Consider the following 21,221-nt stretch of genomic DNA (forward strand, 5'->3'; position numbering starts at 1 on the left):
TTTTCCTTGTTAGCATTTCCTCTTTTATGGATTCCGCTTTTTTAGTTTCCAACATCTTTGTCATCCTTCTGTGAATAATTCTTCTAATTAGATACAAATTTTGCTCACTTAAGGAAGATTGCACAAATAGAAAATGGTCTTATGCATCAAAAAAGCACTAAATAATCCTTCTGTCTCCTGCTCTGCTGTACTGTATTATTAGGACCATCTTAGGAAAACATCGCTGAAAGCAAAATATGATATCATATGCAGTTGTCCACTTGCAAATATGATCTCTTTTCTCACTATGTTTATAGGATGTGGGTGGGAAACCAGCAAAGGAGGAGGAGAGACTTTGCTAACATAGTATGTGACTATTTACAATGCAAATTTTTTATCTGTTTTTGTCCTTTATCAATTGTACAGGCTATCTGATGTATAAACTAGCATTTCAGAGGAGCATCCCCAGAAGAAATCTTCTTGTTTTATAATGAAATTTGGAGGAATGTTAGACAGTTCCTCTGTGGGAGGTAGTTTGCATACTAATGCATTGTTCTCTTTGTTTGTGGTTTGTTTGTTTTACTATTTGCTTTATCATTTGCCATCATCAGGAGGAAGACTTACATGGGAGCTGGAATTCTGACATTGTGATCAGAGGGTGGCAGCTATTTCAAGCCTTTGTGGTACAGTTTCTTGCAAGCAGAACATTTGTCGCCAGTATGGTACTAGACAGAAACAATATTGGTCATGAAAGACACAATAAGTTTTCAGAGGAAGTGACATATGTAACTGTTTGCATAGAGGCAACCTAAGACTTCTATAAATCTATAAATTAATTCCGTTCAGGCTCCATCAGTGATCTGGTATGTGATTTTGAACAATTTACTACATGTTTTTTGCTTTCATCCTTTGTCTGTTTTGTCTATTCAGGTAGGAATGGAGATATTCATGATATGCTAGTGTTGTCAGACTTGGTCAGAGGAGAGTAATCATTGTAGACTTGGATCCCTGTGTTATGCTACTTAGACACATTGTTATTCTTGCTCCAGTTAAAACCTCTTTTAAATGAGTTGGCCTGGCTCACAACAGAGAGTAGAGAAATTTCCACAATATATCAAATTATTTTGTCATTTTGTCCAGTACTGGAGCCCTGTACTAGATCAGATACTTGGGTATGATGAACACATCCACTGAAGCATGTTGCTAGTCTGGGTGAGAGAAAAAGAAACTGTTGCCTCCTGATGCAAAGGTTGTGCTTCACATCAGGAGGTACAGTCATGCTTATCTTCCAAAAGCTTTCATACAAGGCTAGGTTCAGCCTTTTTCAAGTCTGGAAACTTGGCTGACCTTTCAGAAACCATTTATATGCATTCAATTCATGAAGTGATTCATTTAGTAGACCAGTAATCTGCTGAGTATAACACTTCTAGGATTCTCTTTGGACTGCAGATATGAGGATGTGGAGACCAGATATTAAGAGCCTTGGCAAAGCTGCCATCTCTTTTTAGTACTCTTGTAGAGAAAGTTTAGTTTATGTTTGTGGCCTTCAGAAAGAAAACAGAATTAAGTCAATGGTTCCACTCTGTGTAATGATGGGAGTTGCATGATTGTTATTTTTTAGACATTTGATCTCTATTACTGTTTCAAGCCTTGGAGTCTTGATACAGCCACAATAGGATCTATGGACAGGAAGCTGTAATGTTTCCTAGCGTTTCTGAGCTCTTTTTTTTGCAGAGGTCTGGATGAGAACACAGGATATGTTACTGTAGATAAGCTCCTGTCTAATATTTTATTTCCTTTACCTCTGTAGATTGAAGCAGAAATGAAATTCCTGAAAATCAAACTTATTAGTTGCAAGAACACATAGGAATCTGGTAATCTTTGTAAAGAAGAGCCATCTACAGCCTATCTTAGGCAAACTGTTTCCTGATAATTAAGGTTAGTAAATAAGTCCTTTTTTTTTTTTTTTTTTTTTTTTTTTCCTCCTCTGAAATACACAGTAGGGAAGGTTGCAGCTAATGAGAGTTCTGGACGCTCAGCAGCTTCCAGGGTTAATTTTTTTCTCCTTTGGCTTTATAGCTAACATTTCACAGACCTGCAGGACAAACTGAAGAAGGTGTTTTGGGAGAGATGCCTGAACTGTCAGAGTACAGGATTGTTTTATGAGTACTGAAGATCAAACAATAGTAATATTTTAATTTTATTCTTAAAGGAAATGTTACAGCTTCTGAGACTTTGATGCTCTTTATTAGCCACAATTACAGAAGTCTAGTTTACCTGAGAAAAATTCGTTGCCAACAGATTGCCAGACCTCAGTTTCAACTCCTGAGGAAATAAGCACTCCAAGATCAATCAAACCCACTGTGTTTTCTATGTACTGTACTGCTTGTTCTGCTCAGTGTGACTTCAAGTAACATACCGCACACTTTAATCCCAAAAGGCAGCTGTGAATAAATACTGATTCTCTAGCAAAGAGTAGGACTTTTGAATGTCCTCAGAGCCCAGAAACATGCCTGGCACTAGTGGCTATGGTTCTAAATATCCTGGATTTTTCAGATTTCTTCTACCTCAAACAGGCATTGTTTAGGAAAGCTTCCCTATTATGGATTGTGAAGATCTGTCTATAATCAGTGTGTCTCATATCTTGTGACCAGTTATTTTGCTTAGCTTTATTTTGAAGTCAGAGGAACAAATAAAGGGAGAGCAGACCAAAGCAGTGATGAACTTTGAACTTATTTGAATGTGAAGCTGATTAGCTACAATTCAGAGAGCACAAAACCCCGGTCTGAACACCCTGAAATTCAGCACAGGAAACTCCTGGATCTGAGTCTCGTAGTTCACATGCATCTTTACCTGCATCCATGTGAGAGATAAAAGCAGCTTCAAGTTGTCTCCTTCCCAGAAACACAGGGCTGCTTCTCCCTTGTGTAATCCTGCTGAGTTGAGAGATGACACAGGGTGTCCCAGCTCCTGGACCCCTGGGTTTTCCCCAAGTGCCAAGTCACTCCTCCTCACAGATAATTGTTTACCATCATCATCTAAAAGAACTATGTCTTCCATGACTAGATTTACAGGTACAACCACTTAAAAAAAAAAAAAAAAGTATTCACAGTGAGGTAAATATGCGGGTTTATTGCAGCCAAGCCACTCCTTTCGGTGCTCATTCCTTCTTAGACATCTGCTCGTTGATGTTAAAACCCTGAGCACCTTTGGCAAGGGGAGTGAACTCTGAAATCTGCAGCACCTGTAGCAGGGGAGCAATATTTGAGAAGGAAGCATTGTCCAGGGAAAAGCAGCAGCTTCAACTTGTGTCCCATGTGAGACAAGTGAATCTGAAGTTATATATTATATAAGACGTAGGGGGATGACAGCAGTTTATCATTAACCTGAACTCTGCAAGAAGCATATAAGGAGAGAAAGAAGAAGAAAGCCAGAGAAGCAGCCAGGATGGAAACCATCATAAAGATCAACAATGCTGCGGACATCTCTGTTATTGTCATCTATTTTTTGGTAGTCCTGGCAGTGGGACTATGGGTAGGTTGGGCTTTTTTTTTTTCTTTTTTTTGTGCTTGATGAGCAGGTAGTTTATAGAGTCCTAGGAAAATGGCTCAGTTAATGGCAAATGTGTAATTGTATAAAGATCTTGGTGCTTAATTGAGATAGTTAATATGGAGATGGTGGGGAAAATGTGGGTATTTACTGGAGAGGGAAGGATGATCTGGAGAGGCATTTATTTAGGTGGATGAATAGAGCTAGTGGAGAAGGAGGGTTTGTGTGGGGAAGGAGCTGAGAGATCGGATCAGTAAAGACCAGGCCAACTAGGGTTGCTGTTAGAAAGCAGGCTAGTAGGGAGTCAAGGGTGTGTGGCGCTGAGGAACACAGGAGACTGCAGTGAGAATTGGCGGTGTGAGGTGATGCTGTAGGAAACAGCGAGAAGTGAGAGTTGTGGGGAGAATAGTGGAGGTGGTGTCACTGTGTGAGGAGGGCAATATGTGTTGATGTCTGTGGTGTGAAACTGCTGCTATGACTGTGTGACAGACCGAGGACCACAGACTGCTCTCAGCAGTGGAGTGAGTTGGGTCAAGGCTGTAGCTGCCATTTGAGAGCAGTATTATTTTCGTGCTATTTTTTTTTTTGCCAGCAGGACCTTGACTACAGGGAGCAGTGCCATTCAAACTATGAGGAAGGGACAGTTTCAGGAGTCACAAGAAATGGCGATCACTTTTTGTTTGTGATCTAAGCAGAGCTGTGCCTCTTGCTCCCTCCCAGACAATGCAGAATATGCTGAGGGCTGCAAGGGAAAAGTCGGTGCCTAATCCTAAAACAAAGCACAATGCTTTCACAGCGAATGGAGAAAGGCAGATACTATCCTATTGGTATAACCTCAGTGCTGAGGTGTTTGGAGATAATAGGCCAGTACCATGAGTTACAAAGCTGTAAACCATGGAATGTCACTGAATTTCGAAGCTGCTATTCTGAGGCATACTCTTTTTCCTTGGGGCAAGCACTCCTGGTCAACTGAACGCCTGACCATTAACAAGCTGAGAGAAGGCATTGTCCCTCTGTAATCCTGTGCTTGCCAGGAACATCCCAGGGGTCCATTGCACAGAACAGAAAAATCAGCTGCCAAAAAACAAAAAACAAACAAACAAACAAACAAACACCAAAAAACATTCCTTCCTAGCAGTCTGGCAATGTTTTGAAGAGCACCAGAATTTTGGAGTGTACACAAAATGGCCACAACCCAGTCTTTATCTTTTTGTTGTGGTAGTAGATGTCAAAAACATTGGATAAAATGTGAATCCTCAGTGTAGCCCAACACCTTGCTGTCTCGTGTGAGGGAACTGTCTGTGGGGTCTTTTCCATGGAAGTCTAGCTATTGGTGTAGTTGAACTTTCTATTAAAGGTCTGTGACAGAAAAGGGCTGATCTGTATCAGGTCAGATAATTGTGTTCTGAGTAATGCCTGGAATCATTTCTTTCCAGCAACAATGCTTTCTTTATTGGACAAATGCTCCTGTGTGTAGTGAAATGGAAATCTATTGTATACTTTCTTTCTTCTGCATCAGAGTAAAAGATATGGCCAATTTTCTTCAAGTCTTCTTTCTTTATTTGCCTGTTCAAAGTCCATCGGAGGATACAATGGGAATCCAATATTTGGATCAGGCTCATGAAGAAAAATGGAGGAAGCTTTCCTCTAAAGCCCATCCTTAGACAAATATAAAATCAGTCTGTGAAAAGGAAATTTTAGCTGACTTCTATGTTTGATCTTCAGAGAGAAGTGAGTGCACTGTTGATACCACAACAAGAAAATAGATTTTTGTAGTTATCTGCTAGGATGGATAATACTGGATAGAAAAGCTGCATACTTTCTATTCCATGAACTTGCAACCTAAAAATCAGTCTTCTTTGGTGCCTAAAATCAAAGGGATCATTGCTTTGATAAAGTGTTCACATGAGTTTGAATTTGTACACTGAACTTTTAGTTGTGATCAGTTGTATCATTGCATTTAATTCTACTTTGATGTTTTGGTTGTAGTGTAACAAAAAGTGAAGCAATGAAACTTCAAGGGTTAACATAGACCTAGATACAAAATCATTGTTCAGTTGTATTGTTTTCTTCATTGTAAGCTTGTTCTATCTAACCACTTTGTTTATTTCTTCCACTTTACCCTCCCCGTGTATTTTACCCCTCTGTCCTAGCAGTTTGTTATTAGTCTGTATATAGCTTGCCTAATATACTTAGAATTTGATTCAATCGTTCTTTCTTTCTCTTTTTTTCCAGGCTATGTACTCAACCAACCGAGGGACAGTAGGAGGATTCTTCCTGGCTGGACGGAACATGGTTTGGTGGCCGGTGAGTTCAAATACTCTGTGTGTATATGAAAGATGCTTGTGTATGTGCATCCCCCTCATGTGAGTATGTCTAGCCTTTAAATATATAATAGAAATAGAAATACAGAGTATTTCTACATTAGTTTGGAGACTGTGATGGCTATGTCATGTAGGTGAACCCTGCTCAATTTCAAACTCTTTTTCTAGCCACAGTGATACAGTGATAACTGCACAACAAAACCCACATGACAGGCAGGGTAAACTGTTGGGGAAATTGTGTTGAGCTCTGAGTTGTCTTGGCTGTGTTGCCAGCTTGCTTGAACATAGATACATTGGTGATGTCAGTGTAGATAAATTCTATGCTTTGTCTTTCAGCCCACTTAAAAAATAATAATATTTTGAATTTAGTATTTTCACTGCACTCAAATAAACTGACTCATATTGAGGTTATCACAGAGAAAAGTTAATCTACTCATTTTTTTCCCTGATATTGCTTTAGTGTTTGCAATTTTGGTAACAAGTTCTGGTCAGTAAAAAAAGAAAATCCTGGGAAAATTATGATAAAATATTGGTAAAATGTAGTTTAAAATTTATTTAAATATTATCTATGACTTTTGTTGTCTTTGGAGCTGTCTTTTTGAGCTTGGTCTCAAAAAATATCTTTGCACATTATTAAGACTTCTGATTTAAGATTCACCCACATGGATTCAGTTACAGGATCCAGGGGGAGATAGAGTAAATGTTTGTTCTGTAAAAAATTAAGGAATTTTCTTAGAGTAGGTTGCACAAATACCTAGACCTATTTCAGTCACCTTCACTTCAAGGAGTTCCAATCTGCCTTTAGAAGGACTCGGGGCTGCCATTTTAATGACACAAAAAGATTAAAGGGTGGTGCCAGTAAAAGGTGTCTTCATTTGGTAGAGTAGATCTAAGAAAATTCAGGTTCTGTTGGAAGCTTGAGGAAAGAATAAAGCTTCCTTTCTCTTCTTTCCAAGTTATTATAAGAGATATCCCATAAATTTAGCAGGAAAAATAAACTTGCTTAACAGTCAGTTTAATCAGTGGGCTGGTTTTAACCTTGTGCAATTCTGTCTGCCTGTCAAGGGTGAATATGAATACCTTTTTGTGCAGACATAAAAGAAAATGGAAGAGACAAGGCAGGAAAAACTCACCAAGAGAACTTTCTATCTTGCTGCAGAGGCATAGAAAACTCCTAATGATTCCTCTAAGACCCAAGGAAGGTTAACAAACACTGAGTTCTCTGGCAACACAAAAACAACAGATTCAGCTCCCTTCCTCCAGTAGGAAGACAAAAGGGATGACCCTGTGGTGCAGCAGTTGCTGCTAGGATCATCTTTCTGTCCTGCCCAAACTATGCAAGCTCAGCACGGATGAAGTGCTAGTCATCAATGCAGTCTTAAGATCACCCCTTCGATCCTTCCTTCTGGAATGCCAGGAGTGTCTTTCTGCACCATAAAAACAAACCCTTCTTGCTTTTCTTCCTGATATGACTCAAAATAAACAAATGACCAGCACTCAAACTGCAAGCTAAATACTATGTCAGCAGCACCACCTTGGAGAGTTTGCCTCGGATGAAAAGAGATTCCAAAACACCTATGCAAACTGGGCTGGAGTGACTAGGAAACCAATGAAAGTATAGAAAGTTCAGTCAAAGATGTGATCTTAATTCTGTGACAGCTAGTGCTGTACTTTTTTTTTTTTTTAAACTTTATTTTACTTTATTTTTGCATCACATCAGGGCTAACCTGATTTGGTTGAGGGGTAGGGGAAGTTTTGTAAGTGATCTCTTACTTATCAAATTCCTTCCCTGTAATTTCAGCATAACAACTCTTGCCATGCAATTGATTGCTTTCTGAAACAGAGAGAAAGGAAACAATCCTTCCACTAACTTGTTATAAATTTAATTCCATTATACTAATTGTATTTTTCCATGTTTGTGCTGTGTTCTATGTGCTACAAGGCAGCCATAAGTACTTTTCTGATTCCACAGGGAAAGAGACTCATTAGCAGTGTATTAGGATCTCTTACTGGCAAGCCTGGGAAAGGGAATCTGTTCACCTAAATGATCTAATAGATGTGGTTTAGACTAAAGAGGTCTGGCACTCAAGGGCGGGAGGTTAGTCCCACTTTTGTTATCGATTTTGCATGTGATTGTCAGTCGCTTGGCCTGATTGTGATTCAATTTCTCAATGTATAAAGTAGAAGCAATACAGTTATCATAGGCCAAATCTGTCCAACTTTGTCTCTGTTCACTCCAGCAGAGTCCGTAAAGGTTGCTTGGTATTTCACAGAACTAAGCCCTTAGCTTGTCTGTTCTGGCTGTTCTGCTGAGGGCATGGGTCACTTCTGTGTTATTTCACTGAAATCACTGTCCTTGATGCAGTGGATGATTCAACTCAGTAGCTCCAGTAGTTAATTAGGGATCAAGATATATAATTATGTTCTCGCTGATTGCCAGAAATTTAAATCCATCACGAGTTAATTGCATGGTAGGAAATGCTGTGCCCTTTACACAGTGTTTTTAGAGAAAATGAGGGAAGAATTTTCAAGAAACTGGTTTTGGTCTCTCGTGCTCTGACGGGAATGTCTTTAGGAAAGGCATGTATGGCTCTTTAAATACTCATAACCAACTGTACTTTTTCCAAAGAGTCATGGAGTAGCTCAAAATAAGAGCCTGCTTGGTAACACTGGGCATTGCAAACTGAATTTTTAACTTCTTTTGTTAAAATACTTTCTAGCATTGTAAGAAATGAGGTGTCTGTTACTGGAAATCAGTCAGCTTCAGTAGTAGCCAGTCCCTAAGCATTAACAGGACTTCATGCACAATAATAATTAAAAAACAGCAATAACAAAACAAACAAAAAACCCCACTACCATTAACAACAAAAAACCCTTTTGATTTTGAAGCTTTTTTTGCTTTTGAATATTGTTTTTCAGGTTCTGCAGTTTTGCAGACAAAGCTGTCTGCACACTTATGAGTTACCTGATATGCCTCAGTTCTAGAGGCATAAAAGCTAATAAGGCAAAGTGTAGTACCTGGTGGGCATCCAAAGTTCAGCTGTGGTTGGAAAGATTTACTGAATAGTAAGTGGGAAGCATTTTAGACTTGAGAGCATAATGCACTTTGAAAAGAAATATCCTTCAGTTTATTTAATGTTATTGATGCATTGATCTTTGTGAGCAATGTAAGAGTTAAAGGAAAAAATACAGGTTTTTGTTTCAGCTCTGCATGGATTATTTTCATCAGAACTGATCACTGGCACAATTTCTCTGATCTCTGCAGCCAGTTAAATTTTACTTATTCTCAGAATTCTCCCCATTTGCTGAATCTTACACTGTTATAAGGAGCCAGTAAAGACAACCCTGGTATGAATAAGAAGTGTACTTCCTTTCCTTAGATGAAGTGGAATAAGAAATTAATTATTTTGCCAAGTTCCATACAAAAAAAATAGTGTAAAAGCAATTGTTGTCAGAGTAAAAAGAATGATAAAAGATCAGAGCAAAGCTCTGGTAGAAAAGGAGAAGTTAAATGAAGAAGATTACTATAGAACCTGTCAGAATTTTCCAGCCAGCCTGGAGAACACCTCTGAGCCTGCATCTCCGAGGACAAAAGTGGAAGGGTATCAGACTAGTCTGCTTGCGGCTGTGCTGCTCCAACAGCCGTCAGGCTTGTCAGAAGACAGAGACACCTCACTTGACATGTATTGTATATCCATCTCTCTGTCAGTGAAGTGGGAGGTATATAAACGTGGTTTAGTTCAGCAGTAATACAATACATTAAACTTGCAGAGTAAGAGAGCAGAATAAAATTCTACGCTTCCTTCTTTGGGTTTCAGAGCCTTGAAGGAACAAAGGAATGAGAAATTTGTCCAGGGAAGAGGGGTTTTGCAGGTGACACATGGGAGAAGTTATACCATGCAACAAGGCTTGTGGAGCCTTTCTGCTATTCTCAGTTGAGGGGCTAAAGGTAGGTCCTCTCTTTGCCACAGGAAAGGTGTGCTCAGGGTTGGGGAAAAGAGTTTGATACTGAGCTAACACTTTCAGAAAGGAAAGAGGACATTAGGGACATAGGATATCTATTAGCAGGTCCTGGGAGGGAGGAAGGGCATAAGCTGCAAAGTCTGCACACTATCACTGCAGTGGTCACTGATTTGCAAAGTATGTTGCATATGGTTTGGAACAGCAAGTGCCAGGATGTCAGTGCATCCTAAAGTTAATGAAAAGAGCAAGGTGAATCGGTTAATGAATAACATGGAAAAAACATAGTGATCATCACTTGCCTGCAGTGTGATGGTACTTTTCCTGAACAGAGTACTCTTGTTAAAACCTGACCTCTTAAAAGATTTTAAAAGAGTTAATGTTCCACGTTCCAGGTTAGTTCAGTTTTTTGCCCTCTCTTTCCCTCTTAAGAGGTTTTGTTCCTTTCAATAAACTTTCCTCTTTACTTTTCCTCTTATATCTGTTTTTAAAAGCAGTTCACTAACGCATTCACTGAGAATGGTTAACGATCCCTGAATTTTTTTCCCTCCTTCCTCCCCCAACTTCAGGCCATCCTCTGACTTACAGTCATGCACATGAAAGAAATCAAATATGGAGACCTGCTCTCTCAGTGGTGCTCCCCAGGGAAAAGAGGCAAGCCAGAGACAAACACCCAGCCTGTTACACCTCTAAGTGCTCTGTTGTCACTCCAGCAAAGGCAAAAAGACCATCTTATCAACTTGATGCATCTCTGTTACTTAGATCATAGAGAAGAAATTTTAGCCACATAACTTCTGGGAATTTAGACACCTTTAATGCTGGCCCTATGGTGAGGGAGCAGTGTAAATGTTTACTTGGAGTCTTTTGAGAAAGAGCATTCTTTATGTCATGCGTAGGTGTACTGCAGCATGTACCAATTGCAAATCAAACAATTCCGATGATCAGCCTCCTCAGTATAGAAATGTTTCACCAGTAAGTTCTTTGCACACAACACATCTGCCCACCACATATCTGCCTTCTTCCTTCCTTCTTAAAGTACTGCAATGGCAGGTGGGAAATTTCTCTTCCACTCTGGCATCAGCAGCTGCCAGGGCATAAGCATATTTGGTAAACACTCCTCTTGCTTTAACCATGCTGCAGTTTTCAGAGTAATATACATTTCCCCAGTATGAAGGTGATATGTGCATTCACATTGTTTTGTCCTTGCACTGGCCCTAAACATAGTGGTAATCTTGCATTGCTTTTGGTGCGTTTCACATTTTTCTTAAAATACAGCTGTGCCCTGGATGAAGTTGGGAACACAGAATTACCAGCAAATGTTACAGTAGGTCCCGTGTTTTCAGGTGCTGAGCCAAAGCCTACTATAGCCGTCAGTTCTTCAAGTTCTTCATTAACTGCTTTAGTTACTTGGATCTGCTTGCAGCACATTTTAGGCTTCTGAAACAGGAAAGGGAACACATTAAATAAAATCAGGGATTAATGTAGTTAATCTTTACTGGTGATTGCTTTTCTGGTAATCTAGATTTAAGTTTAATTATTCATCTCCAGGAATAGCACTGGACAACAGTACTAATGCTACTGTTAATGGTATTTATTTCTTCACGATCATTGATGAGAAAATACTGCTCCTGTCACAAAAAGGTTAAAAGCAAAAGTTTTTTTCTATTACCAAAAATCTCTGTCTTATTTGCTAATGCTTGTTGCAAGACTTGCGATTCCTGTAGAAACATCTTTCATGTGACAAACTGGTTACATTTCTGCAGGGCACAACTGACTTAAAAAAAAAAAAAAAAAAGTCCAGAACTGAGTGGACTAGAGACAGAAGCTCCCTGTCACAGCAGAAGAACAGTTTGTCTACACTAAGACCAGAAGAAATCAGGAGACCAAACAAAGGAAAAGAGCAAAAAGTTAGCTTGGAAAAGAAAGCAGAAGGTGGATGAATTTTACTTGTTGCATATAAAAAAATGGGGGAGGAAAATCTATTTTGTGATTAGAGATCAGGATTGTGAGATAAAGAGTGTGGATGCTATTCCTGGCTATGGCATAGTTCTATAGAATAAATCTGATCTTCAGAGATGGATTTCAATGATGAAATCCCTTTTATCCTCCTGAATTTCAGGCAGTCGTCCCTGTGCTCTCAGAAAGATTGACTTAATTTTACTGCTACACAAAGAGCTCACTGCAGTGACTGCAGACCTGGAAATTTGTAACTTTTCCCTTCACATATGTTTTAGGACCCTAAGAATCCCTCAGTGAGTTGCAGACAAGGGATATGTCTTGTAAGGTAACTCCAAGCATATTCCAAGTGCCTGTATTTGGGAACTGCATAAGGAGAATGTGCAGGTGCAGGTCCTGCAGTCATGGTTCTAAAAACATTTTAAAGCATTTTGGGGTTTTTCAGCTTGAGGGATCTACCTCAAAGGAGAGCATTATTAGAAGCCAGTCAGCAGAGCTTCTTTCACCTGCTTTCTATATGCTTTTTCTTTTAATCCTGTTTCATTTTTTCTTTGTAGCTTTCATAGGACACAGAGAACAAATAGAAGTGAATTAAAAAATGTTCACTCACATCTTCTCTTCTTAGAACTACTTCAGCTCACATCTTCTGCCTACAATATCCAGTCCAACTTCCTTTTTCCCTCAAGTTCTTATCCTGCATCCTTCAGTTTCTGGCCTTGAAAATTATCATTTGGTATTTATACTGCCTTTGATGTTTTCATTTCAAATGAAGGGAACTTTATACCTTTTCTCTTCATCTTTTACTATAGTCTGAGCTATTTGATGAAAAATTAGATCTTTCAGGCTAACCTCTCTTTTCTGAATGGCTCTGAGTGGCTTAATTTAGCATAAACCTTTGCTGGCTTTGGTCTTTCTCCAATCAGCAATTCTTGTGTTCTCCCCAGCGTTCTCTCTGCTGGATCAGTACAAGATCTGGGGGTATTAGAGATCCAGCATTCATTAAATATAGCTCGTAATTTGTTGGATTTTGTATCTTCCAGAAACACTTTTCTCAGCAGATATTTCTGCCGTGCAAGTTGAAGAATTTAATTAAGTTAATCCAATATCTTCTGACTAAACTTGTACCAACTACGAAGTCGGCACAACTCTTACTGATTACACATTTAGTCACGTAGTTTGCAGAACTTTAATACGAAGTGCTGGGAGTGCTGGTTTGGCAAGTGGGCATGTACTTATTGTTTCCTCCTTGAGCAAGTCAGACCACAGTCCTCTTGTCTAATTGTTTGGGTATCACCAGATGTCAGTCAAGTTTTGCAAATATTTGAAAATCTGTATTGGTGCCGTAACCTGTTTGCCTCATCTGGAAGATCATCTCCTGTGCAGCATTGTATTCATTCTTCTTGTTTTAGATACGCTGGAGTCTCAGATTTTGGGGAATGGAGGGCAGGGGGGAATAAGATGGACTCTTGAAAGTAGTCAAGGCAGTTGGTTGTCAATTGTTCTTATCATCACCATCTGATGATAGGTAGGCCTGAGTCGAAAATGCCAAATGAATGTGATTTTTTCAAAACAGGGATGAAGAATCAAATCTTGTTCTTTCTGTTTCCAGATTGGTGCCTCTCTGTTTGCCAGTAACATTGGCAGTGGACATTTTGTGGGCATAGCAGGAACAGCAGCAGCTGGAGGAATTGCCATCGGAGGATATGAATGGAATGTAAGTGGCATGCATATGAGTGAACATTTGTGATATCAGGATTATCTGCAGAGGTTAATCAAGATAACATTGACTAATAATTTTAGGCTGCCAAAGTTTGTGCTTGGCAACACTTGTTTCTGTACAGACCCTATAAATGCCAATGTTATCTACTATTTTGGTGCAGTTGTCTTACTTGGTCCTTGTCCAAGTGACTAAGATGACTCTTTTCTATTGAATGAGGCTTTTCAGAGAGCATTTTAACCAAATAAATCAGTGGATTCTCTTCTCTGTACATGTCTTTTGATTACTTTTTATTTATAAAGAATAATCTCTGACTGTAGAATGTCTGGAAGAAATAAGCAGATTTATAATCCACAGTATTTTTTACAGCAGCTTGCTGTATAGAAATTGTTGAAGAGGCTTTGATTTTTTCACAAGTTGTAGGAAATTTGGGATATCCTTCACAGCGTCCATTCCAAAAATCATTTCCTTTTTTGTTTCTCCTTCTTCTGATTGTATATTCCACTTATGGTTGCAGTATGGAGTACAGATATTCAAGCTGACTTTAAATGATTTACTTGGTGTACCAGCAGCAGTGTTAACTGCAACAGCACAAAGGTTCAGATGAGCTAATTCAGTCCATTTCCCTGAATTCTCAGGCACTGTGGGTCTGGATAACAGTGGCCTTATGCTGCTTGATTCACCTTCATGGAAGGGATTATTACATGACACAAAGAACTCAATGAGCATTACATAGGTTCATACTTCCCTTGCATTTAATTCTGTGCAGCGAAAGAAACGTACTGCTATGAGGGACTTGTTTTTTTCCTTAACAAGTAGATGGTTACTGCAAATACTCAAGTACTTGTGCTATAAATATTTAAGGAGAAAGATAAAGGCTAAAATGAGTTCTGTGAGACATGCACAGTTAATCTGTGATCTTTCTCTATTTGCTTACACTAGGGCTGTAACAAACCCGATTCCCCTTTTCTTTGCACAAAAACTAAGCAAAACAAAACAGAACAAACATTGCTTCAAATTTCATGGCATTCAAAGCTCTGGGACCCATATCCTTCTTCAAATATACCCATCTCTAACACTTCATCTCCTGGGAGATTCTCCATGGACTAATATCAGTATATAGTGTACAATTGTTGTTTAGGAAGAAGCAATGATGCATGATTGTATTTGGGGTGATATGTTACATAGTTTTTTAAATATTTATGACAGAGAGAGACTAATGTACAGGTTAATAGACACAATACTGCAATATTGCTCTTGACTATGTAATCCAATTCTCCTCTTGAAAGAAATACTAAGTTTGACTGTTGTAGTGCTTGTGTATCAGTAATATTCCACTGAAATTATTCCTAAATTATATTAGTGAGACAGCAGGAGCTGAACCAGTCTTTCTTGTCTATTGTATGTTTTTGATTTAAGCAGAACTTAAAAGATAATATTATTAAAAACAAACAAACAAACAAAAACACCCAACTCTTGTGTGGACAGAAAAAATGCAGAGAGTGGCTTTGCATTTTGTTGCAGGATTTTGAACAGAATTTTTGCTCAAAATATACAAATCTATATTTGTCTGTCTAATTATGTACAATTCTGTGTCAGACAGCATTTGCCAGCCATTTAAGTCAGAAAAATAATACCGAAATACAGTAAGATCTATAGTTCACAAAATGCACGTGGTAATACAAAATACAATGTGAAATGGTGATGTGGAAATAAAAAATACTTTACAAAATGCATGTGGTACAGTATGTGGGATTGTTGTAATATACTCTGTCTTGTAAAAAGCACAGACATCTCACAGAAACCCAGTGCAAAAGGCAGTTAATATCAAAAGAAGTGCTACTCTTCTTAGTACCTAAGTTTGCTGATATCACAACATACCATTGCAGCATACCCAATTCTAAGAGGGAAAGTATTCTGCATTAGTAGCTCTGGGATGAAGCTAGCAAATAGGTCTCAGGTATTAGACTTCACCTTCCTTAATATTTCCCAGAAATTGCAGTCTTATGGGCTGGTCATGTTTTAACAACCAGGATCCCTGAGCCTGCTCTGAGGAGGGCTAGGATAGCCTGGTGTTGCTAGTAGAGTAGCACTTCGATATCAGAAGGCAAACCTGTGAGCAGAAATCATCCTTTTTTTTTTTTCTACAAAATATATTTTGTGCTTCTTTTGGAAATCTAGCATGAAATTCATGCTCCATAATACCTGGCAAATCGCTTGGCCAGGATTTCGTTCCCAGATTTTCAACTGTAAGACAAAGGACAGAGCAGGGCCCACCCCAGCCCCGCAGTAGCCAGGTTTGAGTGGTTTCAATGGTCTCTAGCTGCTCGTGGGTCTGATAAATGGACTTAAGGAGTGCTGTCTAGAGAGAGGAGGCTAATTCAGCTGATCTTGTCTTGACTGCAGGCTCTGATATTTGTGGTTATTCTAGGATGGCTGTTTGTACCCATCTACGTCAAAGCTGGGGTAAGTCGAAACAGCATGTTATGCTTTTCTTTGCAGCCTGTTAATCTTCCTCTCTCCTCTTGATTACGGATCAGGTCTTGAGTATTGCAAAGCCATTATGAGTACAAGTACAAGAGATCTGAGTATGTTAGAACTGTACAATGTTTTCTGTATGTATTTAAATAACGATGGTTCTCAATTCCAAGACCTGAGGTGAGAAGTATTTGATACTCTCTCCTTGTTCTCTGTGATTCCTAGAGCTGCTGTTCCTTGCAATTTCATTTGCAGCTCCTCTCCATTTGCCTTACCCTCTTGCAGTATCTGAGTAGCAAAAAGCTTCCTCTAACTTGTGTGTATCTGTGCCCCATTATCTGAAACCTTGCCTACCCCCCCCACAGGTGGTGACAATGCCAGAGTATCTGAGGAAGCGTTTTGGTGGGAAACGGATTCAGGTCTACCTATCAGTCCTTTCACTGATCGTGTATATTTTCACAAAGATCTCAGTAAGTAAAACTTTTACAACTTTTTTTCCATCCTACATTGATCTAGAGAAGAGAAACTCCCATTTACATTATTACTCACACAACTGGCTCAATTGTTTCTGATTTGGAGTCCTTGGTCAAATTAACGGTGGTAAAAATATGGTGTGTTTTCTTTCTTCTGTCTAGTGAGATAATGTATTCAGATCTGTTTTGCAGTCTGAGATTTTGGCTTCCTGGAATGTCTACAAGAAGCCTTTCTCTTGATACTTGTTGGGCTTTCTCTTTCTCATTTTTTTTTTAAGGTGTAATCTAGAATAGGTCAGACTGGAGGGAGCCCGGTATTGTATTAGTCTGTCTTAGGGATTTGTGAAACATATGGAAGAAAAGGTCACAGACTGTCAGATTGTACCTTTTTTCTGCTTTAATCCTCTGAGAAATAATAGCTGCTGCTTGTTTAACCATCTAGTTTCAGTATCTTTTTGGCATTGCTTTGGGCACACAACATCCCACTCCAACCCCCTGGCCCTTAGGCTAAGGAGAATTAGCAATGCTTTTTGGCTCTAGATGGAAAAGAATGCTCTTAGGTTTTCAAGAAACATATTTTTTTTTGTCTCCAGACTTCATATTTACCCATTTTAGCATCCTCTGGTGAACATGTCATCAGCGATATAGCTGAGGGAAAAAAAACAAAAGAGCAATCAAAAAAAGAGAATGATAGGAATTAGAAAATAAGGGAGTAGGGAAATGCAAAGGAAGGAAATGATAATAGCTGAGGTGAAAGGAGAGTAGAGGAGAGATTCTTTTAATGGGTAAGTGGTTGCTATAAAGTTTAAGGTGCTGAAAAGTTAATGTTTATTAAATATGTGGTTGTGAAGTGGTGAAGGGAGCTGGTATTTTCCATATATCTTGAAACTACCAAGCCTCTGAAGAAGTCCACAGTTCAGGCATACCTCAATCTGTTGTTTTTCAGAAGTTGCCATGGCAGATTACTCTTTGCCCTCTGAATGGGAGCTGAGTGATAATAGTGCAATTTAAGCTAAAAGATTGGCCTTTTGCTCTCATTCTCACATCTTCATGATAACTGATCCTTGCAAAGGTTATAAATTAAACAGGCTGGTACTGTGGGGCTGTCCTCAGAGCTGGATTTCAGTATATTTTAAAAGGATCAGTTAAATTTACTGTTGTTGTGCTTACCTGGGATTTCTGATTATGCTAGTTATGTTGCACATGCCGCAGAGTTCTGGCAGCTTTAGCAGATGAGAAACACTTCCACTCTGATGACTCACAGTCCTATTCTGCAACACATTTGCAATAAGCCCATTAAGGTGTTGTGCAGGTTCTGAATGTACCATCTTTTATTTCCAGCCTCTATCATGCTTAAGGATCTGGTCATGAAATTTCACCGTTTCACTCAGGGTGTCTTACTTTCAGGCAAGACAGGTTCTCCATTTAAGCTTCCTGTGTGGTCATGAGGCTGAAACACCTTCTCCTGCGCTTCTGGTCCTGTCTTATTAGGGAGCAAAGCAATAGTTAAGAGATCCATACAGCAGCAGAATGCCTGGGCCCCATTCTACCATCCTAGCTTTGAATGAACCCAGTTATTCCAGCCGTGCATGGTGAATTGCCACAGAACTGTGTCTCTGTGCTATGCAGTGGAAGATTTGGTGCACAGGTTCCTCTGTCTCCATCATTTCTCCCATCTGCCCAGAACAACACTGACAGTGTCAATTCCATGCATAAACATGGCTGTGATTTCTGTAGTATACCAACATATCTTCTGTTGCCTTATGTCACTATATTTGGTAGGGCAGGATTTGCCTAGGTCTGATTTACTTGTCATGTTTTATTCAGAATATGCAGAACAGTCAAAGTCCTTGGAGGTTTCAGGTACTGTCAGAGGATTTAAAAATAGTTTTTTCTATAACGTGCTATACAACACCAGGCCTAAATTGTCTCCAGATGAACCAACTCTAGGAGCACAGAGGTAAGGGCTGTTCCATCCTGGACCATAGGTTGCTTCTTTGTGCTGTGTAGAGATATGTATGCTATGTGGAGCTAGCACAAGTTTCTCTTCCCAGAGACACGTTGCATCTCCAGACATACCCACGTGTTGACAATCTGTGCCCTATCCAGCCTGGAGATTTGCATTTTACTTCCTCGACTGCTGCTTTTGCAAATACTCCCTTGTCGTCATTGGGGCTTATCGAGATTTGGTATAGAAGGATGGCTTTCTGCCCTGCCCTTGATAGGCAGTCACACCTAGCAGTTTGACTAGCAGTGATACTTACTGCCACTTATCCTTCTAGATAAACATCTTGTTTCCAGGCTAGTTATTTCATGTGCTGCTCCCTTGATTTATTATAATATTATCTAATGCTCTTAGTAATATTATTATCAGGGTGCTTTCCAATGAATAATATAATATGTTGGGTCACGTAACTTCTGTTATGCTGTTTCTGTCACACTACCCACCACTGTGTAATGATCAGATTATCTTTTTACGCATTTGTGCAAGGTCGTTACTGCTTCTGTCTTTTCCTGTGCATCTTCCGCGTATTTTTATTGTCATCTTACCTTGTATCATGGCTAATCAATTGCTTGTCAGGCAAGGTCATGCTGCAAGGTGTCAGTCTTTGGGATCAGGACATGTGATCATTCAGCCCAAATGATTTCTGCTGCACAGGCATCACGTGTACATGCTTCCTAAGCATGCAGTGCTGTGTGCGCAGAGCCCCTGGCAGCTTTCAGAACCTTGCTCAACAACAGTATTGCTGATATTGGCCATTATGCCAGTGAAGATGGTCTAGTGAAAACAAAATCTTGATGAAGAATAATTAACTAAATTACGACAAAACAAGGGAATGAAGATCTGAATGCTTTTGAAGAAATCAGAAATTAGATTTATCAGAAATCAGGGCATCTATTTACCAGGGGAAGGGCAGGAAGAAAGATAAGCTCCTCTTAGAACTGCAGAGTGTAGAATGAATAGTGGAGTGTGGGGGTGCACTAACATTGCAGCTGGATCCACTAGTGATATACACAGTCTCCAAGTTAGTTATAATGCATTCTACCAATTGTTCCTGCATGATCTGTGCATGGCTTTGGAAAGAGAGCTTGTAATGTAAAGGAAAGATTTACTCTATCAAAGATAAGATAAGGATTAAATAGTATCTATAAAAGGGTATTAATGGAGAAACAAGGAAGTATTGGAAGGAAATAATGTAATTGGGAGGGAGGAGCAGTGAAGCTGGAAGGTAACAGCAATTTAGAGGAGCTGATACATTGCTCAGGACACTAAATAATTAACTGCGCATTTCTTTCTGGGGGTCATTTTAGAACCATTAATATTTAATGCTATGTAGGCTAAACTAAAGCCAGGAGCAATAAAAGGCAGGACTTATCCAGGACATGCGCTGATCAGTGTTGTGAAAAGCTAGAAAAAAATATTCCCATAGAAATTAGGGACAAAGTATACAGTCTAGCAGCCACTGGGGGGATCAGATCTAAAAAAATCCTGGTTCCTAATTTGAGACTGAAACATAAGAAACCAAATAATCTCAAGCTGCTCCGATGGCAGGGTTTTGGGAATCAAAGTGTTATGATTCACACGCTGCTTCTCAGTTGTCTTCTGCACATTGGGGCAGCAGAGCTGGGGATCTCTTGCTGCAGAGGTCTGTACTACTTCCTCATTCTCCAAAGTGAACCGAGGGTGAGGTCATACAATGCGGTCTCGGTTTCAGTTACCTGCCATGACATAGCTTCAGCATCTCTGGAACGAAGAGGGTTTCTTCTTCCAGCATCTCCCAGCTAGCCAGGCTGGATAACCGCTTATTAGTATATCTGCCCTGCCTTACCTCAGCCTAGCTGTGGACAAAACCAGTCCGAGTCACTTTTTTGTGATCACAGGCTCTACGATTCCCACCACCAGGCCTTTGGAATCTCCCACTCTTCCAGCAAGCTGCCATCTGGCATCTGCCCTGAAGTAATTGTGTGTGCAGGCCTTATCCCAGAGTGCACACATCTTTGTCTCACAGAGCCTGCACATGGACAATTTCTGTTCCTTGGTTGAAACAGTGTTTTGTAGCTCCTGAGCTTACTGAACCTTCCGAGGACTTGTCCTGTTAAGTGAGGACATGACCCTTTGTAGAGCTGCATGGGAGGTGTGCTATACAGAAAGAAGGCATTCAGGTGGGATTGGATGTGAGTCCATGTGCTAGACGCTCAGGAGGAGATGCAAACCTCTAATGAAAGGATGATTAACAGTAATGTATTAGAAGTGCACTGGGGTAGATTATTCTGACTGCAAATTTAGGTAAATAGCCTTGATGCAAATTATGTCCAAATCAGGAAATTACTTCCTGTGATTAATATCCCAGTAAATAGTGTTATTCTGAAACCTGAACAATCCCATTTTTACCCAAGAGCTAAAGGTCTCTTCTGTTAGCGAACTGCATGTGAATTACTCCGACAGGAACTTAAAAATAGCAATAAAATTTTTGCCTTTAATTCCCATTTGTCCTGAACCAGTGAAACTAGCTATACTACACGTATGTAAGCAATAAAGGCAATCTGAGAGACTTACTAGCATTAAAGGAAGAGAACCAAGCTATGGCTTGGAGGTGTCACAGAGTCCATAACTTGGACATAGCAGTAAGTGTAATCCTAGCTTTAAGTAATTCTTTATTAAACAGTTTCTCAGTATGGAAGCTCACACAGTAGAGGAGGTAAATATATCTAGCTAAAATGAGCCATTGCAAAATATTTGGAGATTCTTAGAGAAGTGTTACAGTTCTTTCACCAAAAGGAGCA

General features: G+C 39.5%; 1 protein-coding gene across 5 annotated transcripts in view; it reads left to right on the top strand.

Annotated features, from left to right (window-relative positions):
* Positions 1–3,426: 3,426 nt before the first annotated feature.
* The window catches only part of SLC5A1 (solute carrier family 5 member 1), a 29,257-nt gene continuing 11,462 nt past the window's right edge, over positions 3,427–21,221 (top strand). For all 5 annotated transcript variants that reach the window (XM_035556738.1, XM_035556741.1, XM_035556742.1 and 2 more), the window contains exons 1-5: positions 3,427–3,513; positions 5,764–5,835; positions 13,378–13,482; positions 15,892–15,951; positions 16,329–16,433. In XM_035556738.1, coding sequence (XP_035412631.1) covers positions 3,427–3,513; positions 5,764–5,835; positions 13,378–13,482; positions 15,892–15,951; positions 16,329–16,433 — 429 coding nt within the window. The remainder of the gene's footprint in view (positions 3,514–5,763; positions 5,836–13,377; positions 13,483–15,891; positions 15,952–16,328; positions 16,434–21,221) is intronic.

The sequence above is a fragment of the Cygnus atratus genome, chromosome 17 (assembly GCF_013377495.2).
Source record: "Cygnus atratus isolate AKBS03 ecotype Queensland, Australia chromosome 17, CAtr_DNAZoo_HiC_assembly, whole genome shotgun sequence".
Classification (NCBI taxonomy): domain Eukaryota; kingdom Metazoa; phylum Chordata; class Aves; order Anseriformes; family Anatidae; genus Cygnus; species Cygnus atratus.